The sequence below is a fragment of the Bufo bufo genome, chromosome 5, assembly GCF_905171765.1.
Source record: "Bufo bufo chromosome 5, aBufBuf1.1, whole genome shotgun sequence".
Lineage (NCBI taxonomy): Eukaryota > Metazoa > Chordata > Amphibia > Anura > Bufonidae > Bufo > Bufo bufo.
The window spans coordinates 89,800,043-89,826,046 of record NC_053393.1 but is presented as its reverse complement, the minus strand read 5'-3'; the positions used below and the strand labels follow the sequence as shown (position 1 = coordinate 89,826,046).

The 26,004-nt window shown below is 40.3% G+C and overlaps 1 protein-coding gene and 1 long non-coding RNA gene across 3 annotated transcripts in view; one reads left to right on the top strand and one right to left on the bottom strand.

The window, feature by feature from the left end:
• Positions 1-2,029: 2,029 nt before the first annotated feature.
• LOC121000796 lies at positions 2,030-20,404 on the bottom strand. 2 transcript variants are annotated; one of them, XR_005778904.1, is made up of 5 exons: positions 20,205-20,404; positions 13,234-13,337; positions 11,713-11,778; positions 4,630-4,732; positions 2,030-2,832 (listed from the first exon to the last, which is right to left on the bottom strand). It is a non-coding gene; the product is annotated as an uncharacterized LOC121000796 (long non-coding RNA). The 2 variants fall into 2 exon arrangements; XR_005778903.1 differs by lacking the exon at positions 2,030-2,832 and adding an exon at positions 3,380-3,477.
• The window catches only part of CA2 (carbonic anhydrase 2), a 44,655-nt gene continuing 32,674 nt past the window's right edge, over positions 14,024-26,004 (top strand). Inside the window, exons 1-3 of the mRNA XM_040431435.1 lie at positions 14,024-14,111; positions 19,537-19,729; positions 20,677-20,874. Coding sequence (XP_040287369.1) covers positions 19,696-19,729; positions 20,677-20,874 — 232 coding nt within the window. The 5' untranslated portion in view covers positions 14,024-14,111; positions 19,537-19,695. The remainder of the gene's footprint in view (positions 14,112-19,536; positions 19,730-20,676; positions 20,875-26,004) is intronic.

Genomic DNA, 26,004 nt, shown 5'->3' with positions numbered 1-26,004 from the left:
TTTTTATTTGAATCCTACTAAAACTTTATTTTTACAACTTGCACAATTTTCACCATAATTTTATCAACCAATTTCTGTAATTACCATTTTATAATCGATACTACTGTATATGTTTTTACTTATTGTCTTACTATATGGTCCGTATTTAAGCTGTGTGTTCTAATATTTTTATCACTATAATTTTATCATTATATTCAATATTATTATTCCATTTCATTTATCAACTCAATGTCTATTAAAATTAGCTTTATATGAAATCCAGATGGTGAGTGCCTGCTAATTATATATATTTTCAATATTAAAAGGTGCAGATAGCCTGTAGAAGAAGAGCAGTGCAGAGGATAGGAGTGACAGTCGCAAGAATGCTCTCCCATAATCTATTTATCCCCAGGACTGTGACTGTGACGAGGGGACATCCTCTGCATCTAGAGGAAAGAAGGTTTCTACACAAACATAGAAGAAACCACCCCAATGAAACAAAAAACACACAGCACCATAGTATATAAAATACATATTTGAATTTTTAATTATACAAAAAATCTATAAAAAGCCAATTATAGCAGCATGCATACACAGGAATGAGATAAACAGGACTACATGTAAAGTGTCACAAATCAAACTTAATAACCCCTAGATGATAGAGTACATATTACATTTACCCTTGACACCCCATGAATTATATGAAAAGAGGGGCAAAACATTAACCCCAAACTACTAAATGCACCTTCCTTAACAGAGGGGGTACAGATCAAGGGACAGTTATGACATCAAATGACAAATAAAGTGCCTAGTGCCATAAAATAGACAATACATCACAGAGTAATAGTGTAATATAATACTGACCAATGTAGTCCTGACCCCGATATGTGTTTTGCAGGATAGAACATAAAAGAGGATTCTTTACGGTAAGAGCAGTGAGACTATGGAACTCTCTGCCTGAGGAGGTGGTGATGGTGAGTACAATAAAGAAATTCAAGAGGGGCCTGGATGTATTTCTGGAGTGTAATAATATTACAGGCTATAGCTACTAGAGAGGGATCGTTGATCCAAGGAGTTATTCTGATGGCCTGATTGGAGTCGGGAAGGAATGTTTTCCCCTAAAATGAGAACAATTGGCTTCTACCTCACAGTTTTTTTTTGCCTTCCTCTGGATCAACTTGCAGGATAACAGGATGAACTAGATGGACAGTTGTCTTTTTTCAGCCTTTCAAACTATGTTATTATGTTACTACAGTACTTGCTAACTCTGTAGCTCCCCTGGGCTGTGCAGTAATGGGAAGAATGCACTCTCTGATCTTGGGGTTCTCCTGTGTGGTGTAGGTTGAAGTGCCCTTGATGTTGAAGGTTGCAGTGGTTTGCAAGGCAGGGTAGCTAGGTGCAGCTGGTGATGTAGGTGCAGCGTAGCAGTGCAGGAAATAATGAAGCCAGGTTAACAAATTCTCACACTGCATCACTCTAGCTGATTTGTACTTAAGCATCCAGGAATATGGGTGCACACTTTATCTGGTACGATGAAACCACAGGTTGAACCCTTATATCAGACAATGATCTGCACCTCACAGATTGTCATACTCACAATTTAAAGGGATTGTCCACTTTTTACTGTTGCAGTGCTTGATGACCTATCAAGCACTTCCTTCTCTTCTCTGTTTCCCTGCTCGCTACAGCAATTGCAGTGGCGAGCTATGTAATTACAACAATGGTGTCCTCATTCACAATAGAACAGTGGGCATATCTTGATTTCTTCCTTTTGCAAACTTGTCCTGAAACCTTTACACAACTGAACAATGTGGCTTTAGAGACTATAAAATCAATTCACCTCTACAGAACTTCTACTCAGCACCTCTCTCTTTCTTCTGGCCCACTGAACAATGTGGCTTTAGAGACTATAAATGCAATTCACCTCTACAGAACTTCTACTCAGCACCTCTCTCTTTCTTCTGGCCTGCTTTTCCAGTAAAGTTCTCTTCCAGTCTGGCCCTGGCTGATGTCTAATTGAGGGCTCGATTCTCTGTCATCTGCCATATTTTTGCTTCAGTTCTCTTCACTGGCTCAGACTAGACTGATTAGACTGACTAGAATGTTCTCACTCCTCCCGTTTGTATAGAGAGGGTGACACCAGTCCCATCTAGTGGCGGGCTATGAATTTGGCCTAGTAACACCTTAAATATACAGAAAAGCATGTACCATACAAAAACAGATGTTTAACCACTTTGCAGTGTACTGCTGTCCTGCAGTGAGATGATGCAAAGGCACTATATAAAGGTGACACTGAACATGGCAATGATTTTTAGCCAAAAATAAGTAACATGCACTCATAAAAAAAATGTTTATACAGAGCAACAACTATATGAATTCTGTATACTCTCCCCTTAGCATGGGCCTTGTTCGTCCTTCACTTCCCCCCATTTTTTATAAACAAAATTCATTATGTGATTATATGCTTTAGTAAGAAACACAAGAAAGCAAAAAAAAGTAGAACATGGAAACAAAGGATTGTACTTGTTCCGTTAAATAATAATGAGATACATTGGAATTTGATTTTGTAAAATTATTAATTTATAAATGAACACATATTCTGTTGACAGACTCTCAGGGCAACAGTCTGTTCCCTGCTCATTATGGGTTTGCTTCCGCTTGTAAAAGAAGTAATTAACCTGTTAATAACCAAGCGATTTTCCATCTTTCCATTTTGGTTTTTAACTCCCAGCCTTCCCAAAGCCATAACTTTTTTATTTTTCCATTCACATAGTTGTATGAGGGCTTGTTTTTGTAAAACAAGTTGTCATTTCTAACTGTGCCATTAATGGCTGCATACAATGTAGTCGAAAGCTGGAAAAAAAAATCTAAATGATGTGGAATTAAAAAAAAAAAAACACAATTCTACTGCAGTTTTATAAGTTTTGTTTTTACAGCATCTCCTATGCAGTAAAACTGACATGTTACTTTCATTCTCTGGGTCAGTATGATTACAACAATGCCACATATGTATAGTTTTTTTTTTTGCGTTTTAATACTGAAAAAAAAAAAAAAATTGACCATGGCATCTGAGGGGTGAAATTAGCAGCTACTGTATTTCTTCTAGTTATACTATTAAGTTTAGTTTTGAAACAAATCCACATTTTTTTTTTACTTCAGGATGAAATCCATATTGATAGATTGGATTTACTTATATCCTTGTACTTCATAGATCAATCTCTTCTATTTTTTTCAACTAAGTTTTCAGTGGTAGCCTCAAACAGTTCAATTAGTGTTTTTTCATTATACAATTTTATCTTTTGCTAAGCTTTTGCTAAAAGAAACATACAATCTAGTCTCCTTTCCAAAAGCAAAGAAAAAAAAAGAAAACAATGTCTCACACTAGGAGTCCAGCTCTTTCTGAATGACTGCCTGAGAGGCCTTGGTTGGGATATTTCTTCTTATGGAGGGCACTGAGTATGCATGAGGAGTATCATAAGCCAAAGTTCCACTGGGTTTCTGGAAAAAATATATAAAAATTAGCACATTGTAAATCCTGTAGGTAGGGACAGATATGGACAATGAGCCCTGTCCTAGAACCCAGCCTGCTTTCCCTACTTACTTACAGTACAAGCCCTAGGTAGCAAGACCGCAACTCATCGACAGTCCCTATACTACTAATGTGCAGAGACACACAAGAGACAAAGCAACACAAAAACAGGGTCATACATAAATAGGTCAGAACCAGACGGGCCATGCAGGACCAAACGAGAGTCAGAGAGTGGTCAGAAGACAAGCCAAGGTCAGAACCAGACAAGCTATGCAGTACCAAACGAGAGTCAGAGAGTTGTCAGAGGAACAAACAATCCAATAAGCAGAGGAACAAAGCTAGTGAGTCAGAGACTATCACTGGCACTGGTGTATGGCAAGGAAGGGATTAAAATAGAGCACTGAGTCCCTGGATCAGAACCTGATATGTCCATGACTCGGGGCTCCACTAGTCAGAAACACTAGCACACAGGAATAGAGCAGCTAAGCAATCAGCCCACTGCTTATCTCCCCCAGCACACGCCCGCTGCAGGGAGAAACACAGCATTGCATCCTGTTACTAAGGATGCTGTTTTGTTACCAGAGGGCGTGGCTTAGCAGCGCTTCTCTCCTGGCATGATGCCACTGGAGCCCAGACAGGTGAGTTTGTGACACACATCTTACATCTGCTGGCATCAGATAGGCTAAGGAAAGTTAATTTGAATATCTTTCCTAGAAATCCAGAGGGTCATTGCCAGACCTACAATACTCTGCATACATATTAGGCGCTCTCTGTAATCAGAAAGATTACCTCCCAGACAATGCTTATATATTGATAAAAAAAAACTCAGAGTAGCGTACAAGGCTCTTGTTTTCACAGTCAAAATAGGAGCCCTGATAGTGTTACATACCAACTTCCAGGTCAACTTGAGCAAACTCGATTAGGCAAAATAAGTTCAGGTCTGAACCAAATGTATAGAAAAATCTCAAAAGGTTCTCTTATGTGTAACTCCAACCACTTCACCCCTGACACTTTCAGCACAGCTGCTCTGAATGGGCCCTATATCATTGTGTAATACAATGAAGGGAACACATGGTGGCATGGTTTCGTTCATTGCATTAATATTATTAAAGTTATCTTACCTGGTGATAGGTGTCATCCACGAGGATCAACTGTATTTCTGGTCAGTTATCTTCAACTTTATCTTCATTGGATGGCAGCCTAACAGTCAATGCAGGAAGACACCTGTAAAAAAAGAAGTTAAACGTTAATTGCGCATTCACGGTGCAGAGAAGCATCTCTGAGGACCTGTTACACTCACCCCAATGGAGGACTTACTAAAAGAGCTAATCTACAAAGCTGAAACTAATGGGGGAGAAGATTGGCTAAGAAAATGCTTGTCCCTATCCTACAGGGAGTGCAGAATTATTAGGCAAGTTGTATTTTTGAGGATTCATTTTATTATTGAACAACAACCATGTTCTCAATGAACCCAAAAAACTCATTAATATCAAAGCTGAATATTTTTGGAAGTAGTTTTTAGTTTGTTTTTAGTTTTAGCTATTTTAGGGGGATATCTGTGTGTGCAGGTGACTATTACTGTGCATAATTATTAGGCAACTTAACAAAAAACAAATATATACCCATTTCAATTATTTATTTTTACCAGTGAAACCAATATAACATCTCAACATTCACAAATATACATTTCTGACATTCAAAAACAAAACAAAAACAAATCAGTGACCAATATAGCCACCTTTCTTTGCAAGGACACTCAAAAGCCTGCCATCCATGGATTCAATCAGTGTTTTGATCTGTTCACCATCAACATTGCGTGCAGCAGCAACCACAGCCTCCCAGACACTGTTCAGAGAGGTGTACTGTTTTCCCTCCTTGTAAATCTCACATTTGATGATGGACCACAGGTTCTCAATGGGGTTCAGATCAGGTGAACAAGGAGGCCATGTCATTAGATTTTCTTCTTTTATACCCTTTCTTGCCAGCCACGCTGTGGAGTACTTGGACGCGTGTGATGGAGCATTGTCCTGCATGAAAATCATGTTTTTCTTGAAGGATGCAGACTTCTTCCTGTACCACTGCTTGAAGAAGGTGTCTTCCATAAACTGGCAGTAGGACTGGGAGTTGAGCTTGACTCCATCCTCAACCCGAAAAGGCCCCACAAGCTCATCTTTGATGATACCAGCCCAAACCAGTACTCCACCTCAACCTTGCTGGCGTCTGAGTCGGACTGGAGCTCTCTGCCCTTTACCAATCCAGCCACGGGCCCATCCATCTGGCCCATCAAGACTCACTCTCATTTCATCAGTCCATAAAACCTTAGAAAAATCAGTCTTGAGATATTTCTTGGCCCAGTCTTGACGTTTCAGCTTGTGTGTCTTGTTCAGTGGTGGTCGTCTTTCAGCCTTTCTTACCTTGGCCATGTCTCTGAGTATTGCACACCTTGTGCTTTTGGGCACTCCAGTGATGTTGCAGCTCTGAAATATGGCCAAACTGGTGGCAAGTGGCATCTTGGCAGCTGCACGCTTGACTTTTCTCAGTTCATGGGCAGTTATTTTGCGCCTTGGTTTTTCCACACGCTTCTTGCGACCCTGTTTACTATTTTGAATGAAACGCTTGATTGTTCGATGATCACGCTTCAGAAGCTTTGCAATTTTAAGAGTGCTGCATCCCTCTTCAAGATATCTCACTATTTTTGACTTTTCTGAGCCTGTCAAGTCCTTCTTTTGACCCATTTTGCCAAAGGAAAGGAAGTTGCCTAATAATTATGCACACCTAATATAGGGTGTTGATGTCATTAGACCACACCCCTTCTCATTACAGAGATGCACATCACCTAATATGCTTAATTGGTAGTAGGCTTTCGAGCCTATACAGCTTGGAGTAAGACAACATGCATAAAGAGGATGATGTGGTCAAAATACTAATTTGCCTAATAATTCTGTACAGGGTGTACTTACCTTCCGATGACGTTCCGGCATCCTCTGATTCAGTCTTCTGAGCAGTCCCCTGCACGAGCCACGAGCTGATTGATTCTTCTCTGGTCGACGCAGCGCACACCCGCAGTAAATATCCAAACATATCGGAGGTTAGTAAGAGGAATCGTAGGGACAGAGTAATCTACTCACTTCAGCCTTCACCAGCTAAAAGAGCCAGAAGCAGGGAGAGATCTCCGGAGCCACATAAAGCAACTTCTAACAAGAATCACATATCATCTTCAACCCCCCTCCTTTAACTCCCACAGGCAGGGTGAGACAGTTATTTCTTATGGTGACAATATTTCATTGTGCATCACACCAATTACATCAAACACGTCCATTTCAGCAGATAAAATCAATTTATTTAACGATTTTATTAACTTTTTGTCAGTGAGAGATAAAAAAGAAAATATTGCTAATATTTGGGAACAACCAAAAATTCAAAATAATGACAAATTGCCTAATTCAAATATTCATCAATCGTCTACATCTGCTGTACCCGTATCTGACATACTAATAATAGTGGAAGGTATGTCTGATACATGCTTTAAGGAAGCCATGGTCTGTCACATATCACCTTTAGGTTTTCATCTACCTTTATCCACTAAGGAAAAAATATGGAAGAGAGAATGTATAGATTTATATTCTCTGCGTCCGTCAATTAAAAATAAACCTGATAAAAAAGATTCTAAGAACGAAGAAGAAGCTACATTTTCAAAAAATAGATCTATATTTAATTGGATTCAAGCATTTTCTATCTATTCAGCAGTGCTAGGAGAAAAACACACAGAACTCTGTAGTGAACTGTTTTATCATATGGATTCTGTATTGGAAGCCTACTGGAATTTCAGTGGTAATGCTTGGAATTCATATGATGAAATGTTTCGTCAAAAATTGGCGGTTTACCCAAATCTTCAATGGGGAAATTAAGATGTAGGCCTTTTTGATTAATCTTCTGTTGCCTAATAAAACACATCTTTTTCGTCAAACAACAAACAGCCAATTATATTCAAAAAGAGGTATCTGCTTCGCTTTTAACGGGAACCAGTGCAAGTGGGCAACCAATTGTAAATATTGCCACTAGTGCACCTTCTGTAATGGATCCCATCCAGTATTCAAATGTTTTAAAAAGATGGGAATGGCTGGACACTCTAACCCAAAAGACGCTCACGGAAAAAGCATTGACTCCAGTGGATATCCAAGACTTAATCCCTTAGCTAAGCTTGTATCCAAACAGATGGCTGATATGTTAAAATTAGTTTTTTTGGAAGGTTTCTTTGTTCCAAAATACAAAGGAATAGGTTGTAAGTTAGTCAAAAACTTAAAATCAGTTAAGATTAATCCAGTAATAGTAAAAAAAATCTTTTTACAAAGAAATACAAGAAGGTAGGGTAGCGGGGCCTTTTTCCGCTCCCCCTTCTTTAATTTCCGTTTATCCCCTATTGGTTTGGTACCAAAAAATGTATTCTTTCCATTTAATTCATCACTTGTCCTATCCAAAAAATTACTCATTAAATGATGAAATTGAAAAAAATGGTGACTCTTTATCATACGCATCTTTTGACTCGGCTCTAAAAATTCTGAATGAGTTGGGTCAAGATACATTATTAGCCAAAACAGACATAAAATCTGCTTTCAGATTATTGCCTTTTCACCCAAGTGGTTTTAATTCTCTAGGATTTTAATTTCAAGGATCGTATTTCTTTGATAAGGCTCTACCGATGGGTTTCACACTATCATGCTTCTATTTTGAAGCCTTTCTCCACTTTTTTAAATTAGATTTTAGTTCAACCTCCATCTAAAGGAAAAGTAATTATCTCGATGATTTTTTATTTTTTGGAAAAGGTGATTCTGATGACTGCATGTTTATACTTAGTATTCACAGATTGAACAAATTCCTGTTCAGGGACTTCTATAGTAGAATATGGTCAACAGATTATGTATTCACAGTAATGCCAAAATTCTAAAATATAACTTTTAATATTTATATATAAAATAGTCAATAAATCCCTCTAAATGATAATTAATCAATAAACATAGAAAGAAAAAAAAAAAAAAAAAAAAGGAAAAAACAAATTTGAAAAACTAGGGTCAGAGTGATATATTAGCCAAGGATTGGTTATAGGTTTAGTAGATGTTAGTAAAGCCTATTTAGGGAGGTATGACCCTATAATTGACCCTGAAGTAACAGCCCTACCTAATACGGAATGGCCGCCCCGATAGGGGCGATCCCGTTTCTCGTGCCTCCTAGTGTCCCTGATTAACCCTATAGGGATGGATACCTAAATAAGGGGGGACCCTAATGAGACACCTGGGCTAAGTTACACCAAAATAAATAATAAAATGTATGTAAGTAGCAAAAACCCGGTGGCAAACTACACCCAATTATGAAATGAAGTATATAGAATTACAGAAGTGAGATGTCCAAAGTAGTCCCTACGCGTTTCGCCTGGTTGGTGTCAGGCTCATCAGGGGACATGTTTGACAAAGAATACCTATCACCATAGAGTAATACAAATACTATTGTATATATATACATACAGATTTTTAATTTCCTTTTATTTATATTTCCTCCGATTGAGGGTACATAGAAAGATATTAAGATTCAAGAAAAGCCACTACTTAAACTAAAGCTGATCAATAGAGTCAGAAAACATGATCAGATCAATTACCGGCAGCAGGAGATGATACATTAATTTGTGAGCAGGAGGGAGTAACGGTATTGATATAGATATAGACCCCCAGCTCATTCATCCATCTCATGTTTAAGGCTATAAACCAGACTCAATTACACCAGACCATATGTTTAGGTGTATACTAGTCTATCTGCTGCATTGGGACTATACCTCCACACCTTCACATCACCAAACAATTATGCCAATAGCAGAGATCAATAAAGCGATATACATGATTCTCATAGTGAAATGGCACAGCTATCTACATAGCTATAGATAGCAGCTATCGCATCAAGCGGTATAAGTATATATATCACGACCATTCAATATATACTGCTGGATAATAGCAGCTCATTAGTATCAGTAGTACTTGCATGCCCATTTAGGACTGGGTGGACAAAGGGTCATGTCCGCAGCTCCAGATGCTCTTAGTGATGATAGCTTTAGGGAGAGACCTGTGGTGATGGCGTCCGGCAGGTAAGCGGCGAGGTGTTGTCGGCGTTCCTGTCTTTTAAACCCTAACTTCCGGAAGTTAGGGTTTAAAAGACAGGAACGCCGACAACACCTCGCCGCTTACCTGCCGGACGCCATCACCACAGGTCTCTCCCTAAAGCTATCATCACTAAGAGCATCTGGAGCTGCGGACATGACCCTTTGTCCACCCAGTCCTAAATGGGCATGCAAGTACTACTGATACTAATGAGCTGCTATTATCCAGCAGTATATATTGAATGGTCGTGATATATATACTTATACCGCTTGATGCGATAGCTGCTATCTATAGCTATGTAGATAGCTGTGCCATTTCACTATGAGAATCATGTATATCGCTTTATTGATCTCTGCTATTGGCATAATTGTTTGGTGATGTGAAGGTGTGGAGGTATAGTCCCAATGCAGCAGATAGACTAGTATACACCTAAACATATGGTCTGGTGTAATTGAGTCTGGTTTATAGCCTTAAACATGAGATGGATGAATGAGCTGGGGGTCTATATCTATATCAATACCGTTACTCCCTCCTGCTCACAAATTAATGTATCATCTCCTGCTGCCGGTAATTGATCTGATCATGTTTTCTGACTCTATTGATCAGCTTTAGTTTAAGTAGTGGCTTTTCTTGAATCTTAATATCTTTCTATGTACCCTCAATCGGAGGAAATATAAATAAAAGGAAATTAAAAATCTGTATGTATATATATACAATAATATTTGTATTACTCTATGGTGATAGGTATTCTTTGTCAAACATGTCCCCTGATGAGCCTGACACCAACCAGGCGAAACGCGTAGGGACTACTTTGGACATCTCACTTCTGTAATTCTATATACTTCATTTCATAATTGGGTGTAGTTTGCCACCGGGTTTTTGCTACTTACATACATTTTATTATTTATTTTGGTGTAACTTAGCCCAGGTGTCTCATTAGGGTCCCCCCTTATTTAGGTATCCATCCCTATAGGGTCAATCAGGGACACTAGGAGGCACGAGAAACGGGATCGCCCCTATCGGGGCGGCCATTCCGTATTAGGTAGGGCTGTTACTTCAGGGTCAATTATAGGGTCATACCTCCCTAAATAGGCTTTACTAACATCTACTAAACCTATAACCAATCCTTGGCTAATATATCACTCTGACCCTAGTTTTTCAAATTTGTTTTTTCCTTTTTTTTTTTTTTTTTTTTTTTTTTTTTTTTCTTTCTATGTTTATTGATTAATTATCATTTAGAGGGATTTATTGACTATTTTATATATAAATATTAAAAGTTATATTTTAGAATTTTGGCATTACTGTGAATACATGCATGTTTATACTTAGCAAATTTTTGAACATGTCAAAACAATTCAATCTCCCACTAGCTGTGGAAAAAACAGTTCTTCCAACAACATATCTAACTTTCTTGGGCATTGATATTGACAAAAAAAACATGCAATTTAGCATTCCATCCGAAAAAATAAAAAAACTGTAGAATCGCTACTTCAAATTTACTTATTTGAAAAAAGACCACCCTGAAGGATCTTTAATCTTTACTGGGTTCTTTGAATTTTATTTCACGTGTCATTCCAATAGGTAGAGTCTTTTCAAAAAGGTTATATAGGGCTACTAAAGGTAAAACATCACCTTTCTCACACGTACGTATAAATAAACAATTAAATGAAGATCTAAAAACCTGGTTATTATTCTTGGACGATTTTAATGGTCATACTATATGGCAACAGGACTTTATTGATTCCGACGCATTAAAATTGTACTCAGATGCAGCAGGATTGGTTGGGTATGGTGTGATTTTTCAAAATATGTAGTCTGCTGAAAAATAGATAAGTTCCAATATAATACACTAAACATGTTTCACTTCATAATGGAACTGGTTGAGAAAAAAATTAGCAGTCAGTTCCATTCAAAAAATATTAGCTGGTATTTCTTTCTTCTTGAGAGTTAACGGTTTCAATCCTATTAGTTCAAATTTCTTGTTGAAAAAACAATCTACTCAAGAAGAAAGAATAAGACCAATTTCTTTAAACAATTTATGTAATATAATTAACAGTTTACCTTCAATTTGCTCTTCTGCATTCGAGACACATGTTTTTCAGACTATGTGTCGTATTAGCGAAATAACTGCGATAAACAAAAAACAACCATCACCCATTTTTCTATCTGACATATGTTTAATCGATTCACAATTAAAAACCTTTATAAAAAAAGTCTAAAACAGATCAATATAATAGAGGACACTGGATAGTTTTGAACTCATGTAGTAATCCTTTATTCTGTCCAGTTTTGGCTATGAAAAGATGGCTGGACATAAGACCTAAATTACCTTTATGTGGTCCTTTATTTACCCATATAGACTCATCACCAGTTACAAAATACCAATTTAACATCATATTAAAGAACTGGCTTAGGCTACTTTCACACTACCGTTCAGAGCGGGTCCGTCTGCATTATAGTTTGAAAAAAATTCTAAGTGTGAAAGTAGCCTTACTCAACTTGGCTTCTCTAGCTTAAAATGCTCCTCTCATTCTTATCGAATCGGAGCTGCAACATTGGCAGCTCAACTTAAGTTAAATGAAAAGACAAATAAAAAATATTGGCAGATGGCAATCGCATAGATTCAAAATTTATATAAGACCATCTTTAACAGTAGCTTAGTTTTCTTTATTTTTTAGGTTCACCCGGTATAATTTGGGTTGTTGGAAACTCCATTGTAGTTGGAGCGGAAAAACGTGTACAAGAACGGAACTACGCAGCAACATTAGGATTAAAAATAAAGATTAACATCTGCTGGAGTGGAAAAAAGGACCTAAAAATAAAGGACTTGCTATTTGAATGTAAGAAAATGTCCAAAAATTTTCCACCTCCAGATTTATTAATTGTTCATATTAGGTGGAAACGACATAGGAACAGTTAGCTCCCTGAGTTTCATTTCTGAATTCCAGCAAATTTGGTCACAAATAAGATTAAATTTCCCAAAAGCTATCCTCATATTTTCAGAAATGATCCCCAGGCTCATCTGGTCTCACAAAGAACTACGTTTCTTAGAGAAAATAAGAAGAAAAATGAATAAGCATTTATAATTTTTTTTTATTTAACACAGGTTTTTGTTCGTACAGACACATTAAAATGGAAGGATTTACAAGAGGCCTTTACTCTAATAATTCCTTATGTCTGTCTGACATTGGAAACGATGTTGTTAATGTAGGTTTCCAAAACATTATAGAGTCAGGCTTGCGATGTTTGGGGGATGCCATGTAATAAATTACATGGCGTATGGGGTAAGCTGCTCATATGTTTGAGAGGACATGAGTTATTATTTGTACTAATTTATTGGATTGGTAAATATAAAATGGTAAATAATCGAACATTGCTGCCTATATAATCCACAAATAAATATTATAATCCACAAATAAATATTATAATCCACAAATAAATTGGTTTAGTTAATATTATTTAAGGGAATCTCTGGAACCTAGGCCACCATGAATGGGCCCTATATCATTGTGTAATACAATGAAGGGAACACATGGTGGCATGGTTCCGTCCATTGTATTAATGTTATTAAAGTTATCTTACCTGGTGATCGGTGTCATCCACGAGGATCAACTGTATTTCTGGTCAGTTATCTTCAACTTTATCTTCAGTGGATGGCAGCCTAACAGTCAAGGCGGGGAGGACACCTGTAAAAGAAGAAGTTAAACGTTAATTGCGCATACACGGCGCAGAGAAGCATCTGTCCCTCCCACCCGCCAAAAATAAATAAATATTTTGTTTTGTCGAGATGTTTCATTATGCGGTAAGTCGCTCATATGTTTGAGTGGACATGAGTTATTAATTGTACTAATTTATTGGATTGGTAAATATAAAATGGTAAATAATCGAACATCGCAGTCATATATAATCCACAAATAAATATTATTATACACAAATAAATTGGTTTAGTTAATATTATTTAAGGGTTGTTGTCTGTTATTTAAGGGAATCCCTGGAACCTAGGCCACCATGATCTTCTCCAACTACTGCGTTTCTAAACGTATCTGCTTGATATACAGCAAAAACGAGATATGAACAGACTTAAGTCCGGATCTGACCAATCATTGGTCCGACGGCCGTTTACACACACAGATCTTTTACACACCAACTATTGGTCTGATTGGACAGATATTGGTCAGATTGTCAGAAATAAATAAATGAATGTACTGATAGATTTTCGCCAGCAGATGTCAATGTTGAGCCAATAACCAGTTAAGAAAGGCAGCAACAACCCGTATATCTACTTCTCCACCAGCAGGGGGCAGCATAATACTAGTTATGTAATGTAATCCCATCCTAATTAAAAATCCACATCACACAACACAGCTCCGCGTCTCAGAAGGACAAGGTCAATGTATGATTTTTTACAATGCACGAGGACTGGTGTTATTTATGGATCCGGCGGCACAGGGGGAGGCAAGGTAGGTACCTGGACGTAGCGGGGTCACTTTGGGGGCAGGGTTGTACTTTGGCTTCCATGTGTGTGGAAGATGGGAGACCCCTCATCTGATGGACGGGTAGTGAAGGATGCTGGAGCGGAGGGGCGCAGGTGCTGGAGACCATGGGATCAGCACATGATGCCTCGGATGCCATTGCTGTGTGATCTAGTGCAGGCATGCTGCTGTCATTGCTCTGGATTCCTACAAGTGCATGGGGCCCCTGCAGCTCCCTGGGGTCCCTGGAAGGTAGACCCTGTCCTGCTTCTCAATGAACAGAAAGCTGCCAGGGCAGGGCAGTGTATGACAGGATGGCAGAGAGAAACCTGAGGACCTGGGGCAATGTCATGGGATGCTGAGGGGGACTGGAGGAGCAGTGTGTCAGTGAAAGGGTTAACTGTGTGCACCGCTGCTGTGTAATGTTATAGTATAGTGTGCACTGGTGTGTGTACTATTGTAGTATAGTGTGCACTGGTGTGTGCACTGGTGTGTGTACTGGTGTGTGTACTATTGTAGTATAGTGTGCACTGGTGTGTGTACTGGTGTGTGTACTGGTGTGTGTACTATTGTAGTATAGTGTGCACTGGTGTGTGTACTATTGTAGTATAGTGTGCACTGGTGTGTGTACTGGTGTGTGTACTGTTGTAGTATAGTGTGCACTGGTGTGTGTACTGGTGTGTGTACTATTGTAGTATAGTGTGCACTGGTGTGTGTACTGGTGTGTGTACTGGTGTGTGTACTGTTGTAGTATAGTGTGCACTGGTGTGTGTACTATTGTAGTATAGTGTGCACTGGTGTGTGTACTGTTGTAGTATAGTGTGTACTGGTGTGTGTACTATTGTAGTATAGTGTGCACTGGTGTGTGTACTGGTGTGTGTACTGGTGTGTGTACTGTTGTAGTATAGTGTGCACTGGTGTGTGTACTATTGTAGTATAGTGTGCACTGGTGTGTGTACTATTGTAGTATAGTGTGCACTGGTGTGTACTATTGTAGTATAGTGTGCACTGGTGTGTGTACTATTGTAGTATAGTGTGCACTGGTGTGTGTACTATTGTAGCATAGTGTGCACTGGTGTGTACTATTGTAGTATAGTGTGCACTGGTGTGTGTACTATTGTAGTATAGTGTGCACTGGTGTGTGTACTATTGTAGTATAGTGTGCACTGGTGTGTGTACTATTGTAGCATAGTGTGCACTGGTGTGTGTACTGTTGTAGCATAGTGTGCACTGGTGTGTGTACTATTGTAGTATAGTGTGCACTGGTGTGTGTACTATTGTAGTATAGTGTGCACTGGTGTGTGTACTATTGTAGTATAGTGTGCACTGGTGTGTGTACTATTGTAGTATAGTGTGCACTGGTGTGTGTACTATTGTAGTATAGTGTGCACTGGTGTGTGTACTATTGTAGTATAGTGTGCACTGGTGTGTGTACTATTGTAGTATAGTGTGCACTGGTGTGTACTATTGTAGTATAGTGTGCACTGGTGTGTGTACTATTGTAGTATAGTGTGCACTGGTGTGTGTACTATTGTAGCATAGTGTGCACTGGTGTGTGTACTATTGTAGTATAGTGTGCACTGGTGTGTGTACTATTGTAGTATAGTGTGCACTGGTGTGTGTACTATTGTAGTATAGTGTGCACTGGTGTGTGTACTATTGTAGTATAGTGTGCACTGGTGTGTGTACTATTGTAGTATAGTGTGCACTGGTGTGTGTACTATTGTAGTATAGTGTGCACTGGTGTGTGTACTATTGTAGCATAGTGTGCACTGGTGTGTTTACTATTGAAGTATAGTGTGCACTGGTGTGTGTACTATTGTAGCATAGTGTGCACTGGTGTGTGTACTATTGTAGTATAGTGTGCACTGGTGTGTGTACTATTGTAGCATAGTGTGCACTGGTGTGTGTACTATTGTAGCATAGTGTGCACTGGTGTGTGTACTATTGTAGCATAGTGTGCACTGGTGTGTGTACTATTGTAGCATAGTGTGCACTGGTGTGTGTACTATTGTAGCATAGTGTGCACTGGTGTGTGTACTATTGTAGCATAGTGTGCACTGGTGTGTGTACTATTGTAGTATAGTGTGCACTGGTGTGTGTACTATTGTAGTATAGTGTGCACTGGTGTGTGTACTATTGTAGTATAGTGTGCACTGGTGTGTGTACTATTGTAGCATAGTGTGCACTGGTGTGTGTACTATTGTAGCATAGTGTGCACTGGTGTGTGTACTATTGTAGCATAGTGTGCACTGGTGTGTGTACTATTGTAGCATAGTGTGCACTGGTGTGTGTACTATTGTAGTATAGTGTGCACTGGTGTGTGTACTATTGTAGTATAGTGTGCACTGGTGTGTGTACTATTGTAGTATAGTGTGCACTGGTGTGTGTACTATTGTAGCATAGTGTGCACTGGTGTGTGTACTATTGTAGCATAGTGTGCACTGGTGTGTGTACTATTGTAGTATAGTGTGCACTGGTGTGTGTACTATTGTAGCATAGTGTGCACTGGTGTGTGTACTATTGTAGTATAGTGTGCACTGGTGTGTGTACTATTGTAGTATAGTGTGCACTGGTGTGTGTACTATTGTAGTATAGTGTGCACTGGTGTGTGTACTATTGTAGCATAGTGTGCACTGGTGTGTGTACTATTGTAGTATAGTGTGCACTGGTGTGTGTACTATTGTAGTATAGTGTGCACTGGTGTGTGCACTATTGTAGTATAGTGTGCACTGGTGTGTGTACTATTGTAGTATAGTGTGCACTGGTGTGTGTACTATTGTAGTATAGTGTGCACTGGTGTGTGTACTATTGTAGTATAGTGTGCACTGGTGTGTGTACTATTGTAGCATAGTGTGCACTGGTGTGTTTACTATTGTAGCATAGTGTGCACTGGTGTGTGTACTATTGTAGTATAGTGTGCACTGGTGTGTGTACTATTGTAGCATAGTGTGCACTGGTGTGTGTACTATTGTAGCATAGTGTGCACTGGTGTGTGTACTATTGTAGCATAGTGTGCACTGGTGTGTGTACTATTGTAGTATAGTGTGCACTGGTGTGTACTATTGTAGTATAGTGTGCACTGGTGTGTGTACTATTGTAGCATAGTGTGCACTGGTGTGTGTACTATTGTAGTATAGTGTGCACTGGTGTGTACTATTGTAGTATAGTGTGCACTGGTGTGTGTACTATTGTAGTATAGTGTGCACTGGTGTGTACTATTGTAGTATAGTGTGCACTGGTGTGTGTACTATTGTAGCATAGTGTGCACTGGTGTGTGTACTATTGTAGTATAGTGTGCACTGGTGTGTGTACTATTGTAGTATAGTGTGCACTGGTGTGTGTACTATTGTAGTATAGTGTGCACTGGTGTGTGTACTATTGTAGTATAATGGGTGTAATATTGTGTGTGTACTATTGTAATATTGTGTGCACTGCTGCTGTGTACTATTGTAGTATAGTGTGTGCCTTACTATAGTGTTCTATGTGCACTGTTGTAGTGTGAGCATTGCTGTTGTTACCATTATAATTTCCTGTGCATTACTGTGTGTACCATTGTAGTATAATGTGTGTATTGATGTATGTACTATTGTAGTATAGTGTGTATTGCTGTGAGCTATTGTAGTATAATGTGTGTATTGCTGTATCTACTATTGTAGTATAATGTATGTATTGCTGTATATACTTTTGTAGTATAACGTGTGTATTGCTGTGTACTATTGTAGTATAATGTGTGTATTGCTGTATATACTATTGTAGTATAATGTGTGTATTGCTGTATATACTATTGTAGTATAATGTGTGTATTGCTGTATATACTATTGTAGTATAATGTGTGTATTGCTATATATACTATTGTAGTATAATGTGTGTATTGCTATATCTACTATTGTAGTATAATGTGTGTATTGCTGTATATACTATTGTAGTATAATGTGTGTATTGCTGTATATACTATTGTAGTATAGTGTGTATTGCTGTGTACTATTGTAGTATAATGTGTGTATTGCTATATCTACTATTGTAGTATAATGTGTGTAATGCTGTGTACTATTGTAATATAGTGTATATTGCTGTGTACTATTGTAGTATAGTGTGTATTGTTGTATGTACTATTGTAGTATGGTGTGTATTGCTGTGTACTATTGTAGTATAGTGTGTATTGCTGTATGTACTATTGTAGTATAGTGTGTATTGCTGTGTACTATTGTAGTATAGTGTGTATTGCTGTGTACTATTGTAGTATAGTGTGTATTGCTGTATGTACTATTGTAGTATAGTGTGTATTGCTGTGTACTATTGTAGTATAGTGTGTATTACTGTGTACTATTGTAATATAGTGTATATTGCTGTGTACTATTGTAGTATAGTGTGTATTGTTGTATGTACTATTGTAGTATAGTGTGTATTGCTGTGTACTATTGTAATATAGTGTATATTGCTGTATGTACTATTGTAGCATAGTGTGTATTGCTGTATGTACTATTGTAGTATAGTGTGTATTGCGGTGTACTATTGTAGTATAGTGTGTATTGCTGTATGTACTATTGTAGTATAGTGTGTATTGCTGTATGTACTATTGTAGTATAGTGTGTATTGCTGTGTACTATTGTAGTATAGTGTGTATTGCTGTGTACTATTGTAGTATAGTGTGTATTGCTGTGTACTATTGTAGTATAGTGTGTATTGCTGTGTACTATTGTAGTATAGTGTGTTTTGCTGTGTACTATTGTAGTATAGTGTGTATTGCTGTGTACTATTGTAGTATAGTGTGTATTGCTGTGTACTATTGTAGTATAGTGTGTATTGCTGTGTACTATTGTAGTATAGTGTGTATTGCTGTGTACTATTGTAGTATAGTGTGTATTGCTGTGTACTATTGTAGTATAGTGTGTATTGCTGTGTACTATTGTAGTATAGTGTGTATTGCTGTGTACTATTGTAGTATAGTGTGTGCTCTGCTAGTGTAATGTAGTGCAGTTGTTTGTACTATGTGTCCTTTTACTATCACACCTATAGATGACAAGATTCCTTCAGCTCTGCCCCGAGATAGTGAGAGACGGGACATAAGACTACAAATCGCATCGCCAATGATATACAGTAGTACACAGCACGTAGGTTACTCATCCGCGGTGCTATGTACTTCTGTATATCATTGGCGATGCGATTTGTAGTTTTATGTCTCGTCTCTCACTATCTCGGGGCAGAGCTGAAGGAATCTTGTCAGTTCTGGAGAAGACTTGTTCTGGGTGTTATGGGACTGTAGAGTTGTGGGTGTATATATTATGTGTATACAGAAGGAGTGAAGAAATCATGAATGGGAGGAGGATAGTAGATGGTCAGTAGAGGATAAGTCACCTGGCTGGTACTTTAAAGAAGGATGGGTTAATTTTTACTCTCCGCCCTAAAACAGGCTGATCTCTGAGAGCCAACCCCACCTGCTGAGGTCTGAGTGAGATGGAGCTGGTGGGACCCTATAAAGCCCCGCAAGAAAAAACCTGGTGGCTGACGCTCACTCACTGGCAACCAGCAAAGGGACTTGTCCAGCCAGAGGATCAGAGAGCAGAAGATAATGGCACACGCATGGGGATATGGTCCTGGCAAGGGTGAGTAATGGGAACATGTGTCCTTCCTCTTGACACTTCTTCAGCTTGTGGTATGTTAATTGAGGACATTTATTTAAGAGACCATTAAACTAAGTCTTCCCCACGTGTAACGTCTGGGTCAAGATATGGGTGACTTTCCTTAGTTTACCACTGTGGACATCTATTTTTGAATTCTGCACCTTCTATATCTAATCAGCCAGGTTTTCATGGCTGTCCTCTCACCAGAAATGGCCATTCTCATCCCGTGCCGTAAATTGCCTTTTCATTAGCACGGAGCGGTTCCCTCTAGGCTGGAGCCGTGGGGATACACATTTAACTAATTGCATTTGGATGGTTTTCACAATGCTAATTATTCATCTGACTGTATGGATATCACGGCCGAACGTTTCTCTAAAATAGCACTCATGGTATAGACCGAGCTGCTAGGTTCTCCTCTGAGAACTTCCACCTTATGATTTAGGATTTTATGAGTTACCTTGAGTCATCCCAGCGTCTGCTGAGATTTCCTGCTCCACTTCTTCTGTCTAGCATGACCTTGAAATGACAAGATTGCTAGAATTAAGATAATCTGCAACATTTATAGCGTTTCCTCAAACCACCTCTTCTTTCTGACCCGTTCTGGGTTAACGATGGGGCTTGAGATGATCTCATCGTTTTGTACGGCTTCCTGGCAGATACAAACTAGCTCCTCAATGGGTTAATATCATGTTAAAGATTATCTGCTCTCCTGCAAATTCACTATTAACTTTTGAAAGCTACTGATTAAACTTGGAAACATTTTGCAACATTGTAGCATTTCATCGAAGGTTGACCTTGAGACACCTTGTAAGCACCTACACTGGAGTGTGATAAGGATGATGATGATGATGATGAATTCTGATAATATGTTACAAAACGTCTTTAATGTAGGCCGCCGATAATTAAACCATTTGCTGTTTTTCTTGTAGGACCTGACACATGGCATAAATCTTTTCCAATTGCTTTGGGTGATCATCAATCCCCTATTGATATTAAACCAGGTGAAGCCAAATACGACCAAACACTTCAACCTTTGAACATTAGCTATGATCCATCCACTGTGACACTCATCATCAATAATGGCCATAGCTTCAATGTTGAATTTGAAGATTCTCAAGACAAATCAGGTCAGTTTTTTTTTTTTACCAGAACATAGATATTACTTGGTCATTGACCATTTGGGTGAAGGTTAGGCTTGGTAGAAACGTTGCTCTGTAGTGCATTGTCTACCACTATAACTGGTAAACATCCATCATTTCATTCACTCATCCTAATGATATCTCTCTCTGACCTTGGGCAAGTGATAGCATCTGATGTAAGGGTGAACCTAGCCTTTCTGCTGTCTGAGGCGAAAACTGAAACAGCGCCTCCCCCTCCCTATTGACAATTTCTTAACCTAACTCCTTCCCTTCCGCCCTTGGCCCTTAGGCTGCCCCCACCCCATTGCCCCTACCTTGTGCTGCCTGAGGCACTCGCCTCACCTCGCCTCATTGGTGGTGCACCCCTGGTCTAATGGTCGGGACCACCATGGATCCCCAGTATGAAGGAGGCAGCAGGGCTAGTTCAGCTCTGTGCAGGGAACTGCAGCTCAGCCCCATTCACGCTGCAGGGAGAAATCAGAAACGATTTTTGCCCCTTCGTTTGGCAGGGGTGCCAGCGGTCAGGCCATCATTGATCAGAATATCATATGTTGGGAATGCTCTTTTAGTTATTTCTACTAGAATTGATTATTCCACATATACTGGTGGCTCTGCAGTGATCCCCCCCAGTGAGGAGCTGCTACCTGGATATGTCCAGAAGTCTTCCCATTTAACCCCCTAGGACACATAGGACTCAGCTGTGAGTGGCGACCTAATCTCCTTACTGGAAGGTACCTGCGCTGTTACAGGTACACACATTTCAAGGTTACAGTGGCCTTATCTGTAATAGATATGTTATGTACACACGTCGGCTGCTACTGGAATACTGGCTGTCGCCGGCGTCGCTGGATCCAGGACAATTATAATATCAGTGTCAGTGTTCACTGCAGAAAATGAGAAATGCAGTCAGAAATGTAACATATATGGTACTGATTGCCCTCATCGCTCTGCTCATTCCACTAAGCCTATAGACAGTCCTTACAGAAGTGATGTGCTCAGTGCCTCTAGTGTTTATTACAGAGGTGCTTGAATGTTTTTGTGCACAGACTTTGCTAAACATTTAAAATGTTTGACACGTAGCAGAGCTGTGTTTGTCATATAGGAGAGATAAGTATCTTAATGCACCAGTGGGCTCAGGTCAGGGTTATATCTGTAGTATTAAAGTATTACATACGGAACATCATTAGCTATCTATCTATTATCTATCAATTATCTATTTATATCTATCTATTTATCTCTATCTATATCTATTTATCTCTATCTATATCTATCTATCTATATATCTATCTATCTATATATCGTTCTGTCTATTTATCTATCTATCTATCTATCTATCTATCTATCTATCATTTATCTATCTATCTATCTATCTATCTATCTATCTATCTATCATCTCATATCGCTCTCTCGATCATCCATCTATCATTCTCACCATAGGGTAGTAGACGTCGGTACATTCCTAATATATGACAGGTGACAGGCAGCACCCAGCCTGACGGTGACGTCACTGTAGGATCTCCAATGTAGAAGCCGCCCCCTCCTCGCAGGGACAGTAATGAAATTCCAGTTTATAAAATCATTATCTTTCACCTTGGAAGTCACCGCAGCAAGGAGATACCGATTGTGTTCACTATTTGCTGCACTGTACAGCGGTGTACACCAGTAAATACACCCCCCGGCCTCACATTGAGGGGCTGCACACTTGTCATATAGTGCTGTGTATGTGATGAAGGGCTGGACTGCTGAGCGCGCGCTGCCATTAGTAGCTGTGTGATCCTGCTTTCACGCTAACAGCTTGCCGAGTCCCCAGACGGATATACGGCGCACACTGGTAGCAGCAAATTAAGCAGTCATTAATTATTGTACTTAGTTAATATCCAGCATCTACAGGTGTTTCTACAAATGTCCAAGGTGTTACATTATAGCCGCTGCTGAGCAGTAAGGCGGTTATTCGGCGCGGGTGCAATGCGTGAGGTAAACGCATAGCACCCGCACTGAATACAGACCCATTCATTTAAAAGGGGCAGTGTACATGAGCGTTGTTTTTCACGCATCACTTGTGCGTTGCGTGAAAATCGCAGCATGTTCTATATTCTGCATTTTTCCCGCAACGCAGGCCCCATAGAAATGAATGGGGCTGTGTGAAAATCGCATCACATCCGCAAACAAGTGCGGATGCGGTGCGATTTTCTCGCATGGTTGCTAAGGAGACGAGGGATGTATGACTCGGGACCCCATTTACTTTATTATTTTCCATTATAACATGGTTATAATGGAAAATAATAGCATTCTTTAATACACAATGCAAAGTCAAATGTCAATTGAGGGTTAAAAAATAATAAAAACATTACTCACCCCATCCACTTGATCGCGCAGCTGGGATCCTCTTTGTTCTTCTTGAAGGACCTGCAAAAAAGGACCTTCGCTGACGTCATCGCACTCACCACGTGGGGAGCATGGTGACGTCAGCTCAGGTCCTGCTGAATGGAGATAGAAGGACAGTGGTCTGTCGGCAGGACAGGACATCCACAACCCTAGCCGAGCAGTTAAGTTCTGTTTATTGTGTGACATAGTTCTTCATTTGGACTATAGCAGTTTTTTTTAGTATAGAGAAAAGGGGACCTGGACCGTCTTAGCTGCTGTACCGTACATGTACGGCACAGGACGGGATGGCAGGTTCATACCATGTTTTTTTTATCCAGTTGAAACATCTAGCAGGGTGGCATGTTGCCTATTCTTCACCACCCAGTTGCCATAGGCTTGCATTGTTCACCAGAACAGAAAAACAAGACAGTCTCCACGTGTGTGTGTGTCCTCTGGAAAAGGTGGATCATGATGGAAATGTTTCCAGGGCTCAGTTCCAGTGGGCGGTTTCATTCAGAGATATCTGTCAGTCACTGATAGCACCGCCCACTGGACTCTTAAGCAGAAAAAAGATCTTTGTTTTCTGCAAAACTGTATATCAATCTGCTCAGCTCCTCCTGCACCATAACATGCTGCTGGCAGATAAGACAGTATGCTCAACATGACAGGTTCCCGGGGGGCATGTCCTAGCCAGCATGGTGTAAGGAAGCAGCTACGCAGTGCTCCAGAGGAATCCTGAGGAAACCCTGAATTCACCCAGTATTAGGTATACCACCACTCCCCGAGCCTGTCTCATACAGCGTTTGGACTTGGGAGAGCAGAAGAGAGTGGTCGGCAGTAGCGCTGCCCCGCCGGGAACGGAGCGCCGGTACAGTATATGGGGAGCTGCACTACGCTGGGCAGCACTATCCCCTATCTGGCCTTAAATACACCTTACCTGGCCTACACTATCTCTTGCTTTGCCTGCTTGCCGTCCGGTGCCCCCGAGGATCATCTCAGTAAGCTGGTGGAGCGGTCTGTAAAGCGGAGGGGACAGAGGTGGAGGCGGGGAAGACACGTGGCGGGCGCCATTTTAGATGAAGGAGAGCGCGGGTGAGACCTGCTGAATGTCTGTAAATAGAGGGAAAAAAGACTGCTCTGTGGAGGGCTTGATGAGGGGATACCTAGGACTCCCCCTCCAGTAATAGAAGCTAATGTGAAAGTTACAGTTCTGTGCCCTGGAAGAGACGTAATCCCCTAACTGCTGTGGGAAGTGTGCCCTGCCCAACTTACATCTGTTGTGCCCAAATCTCTCCTGGATAATATCTTATACCTAGTGGATCAATCCTGCTAAGCCTACAGTTATACTAGCCCAGGTTCTCCTGATTCCACCTGCTGCCGTCCAGCTATTTGCCTTCTATTGATACCATCCTGTGGACTACCCTGTGAAGATCGATTAATGTGCTGGCAAAGCTGTCTTTTCTCATATTTTACTATTCCGCCTGTCGTGAGGTTCCTTATATGGGCCGCAAAACTGTCACATCCGTTACTTCTCCTGTTGCGAAAGTGTTTATGGATGCCATTAGTCAAACAGATCAGGGAGACGACGGAGGGTCTCCTCCCTTAGAAACCTCAGCCGAGGCCTCTCAAATTTTAAAGCGATTGCCAAGCGGCATTGACGGCGAAAATTGATCATCTCCAGTCTGATCTCAGCTGTCTGCGGCATGACTTTAACAAAATACGTGAAAGAACCACTGAGGTGGAACGCAGATTGAGTGAAGTGGAAGAGATAACCAAAGCGGGGGAAACTGACATTAGACAATTGCAGAAACAGGTCAAGATGTTACAAGCCAGGGCTGAAGACTCAGAAAACCGCAACCGACGAAATAATATTCGTATACTGGGTCTGCCAGAGCGGGCTGAGGGATCTACACCAGAAATCTTTGCGGAACAACTGATTAGGGTCCATTCACATGTCCGTAGTGCACCCGGCCGGCACCCCCATAGAAATGCCTATTCTTGTCCGCAATTGCAGACAAGAATAGGACATGCTCTATTTTTTTCCGGAGCTGCGGACCGGAAGATTGAGGCCGCGCTCCGGAAATGCGGATGCGGAGAGCACATAGTGTTCTCTCCGCATCCATTCAGTCCCTATAGAGAATGAATGGGTCCGCACCCGTTCCGCACAATTGCAGAACGGGTACAGACAACACTTGCGGACGTGTGAATGGAGCCTGAGAGACACTCTACAGCCGATTACCCTATCCAACTGTTTCGTTATTGAAAGAGCACATAGGGTCCCTTCCAAACCTCTGCCTGCGGGAGCCCCTGACAGACCGTTTATTATGAAGATTCTGAGATACAGAGACAGGGATGCCATACTGTTAGCTGCCCGACAGAAGTGTACCATCACTTTTGAAAATGTTCGGTTGTCCTTCTATCCGGACTTCTCAGCAGAGGTCCAAAAGAAAAGGAAGCAGTTCAATGAAGTCCGGGCATGACTTAGGGAGCGGAATATAAAATATGCAATGATATATCTCTCTCAGCTGCGAGGGCAATATGGTGACACTGTCCGTTTCTTTGAACCCCGGAAGCAGCAGCGGATTGTATTGACAGGCGTCTGGATGTGAGACCTCGTCGCTGACAAGCTACGGATTGGGGAGTAAATACTGTATGAAAGACGGTCTTGAGCTGTTGTCTTCTCTTCCTTAAAGAGGGTCTACAATTTGTTTTAACTGATGATCTATCCTCTGGATAGATCATCAGCCTCCGACA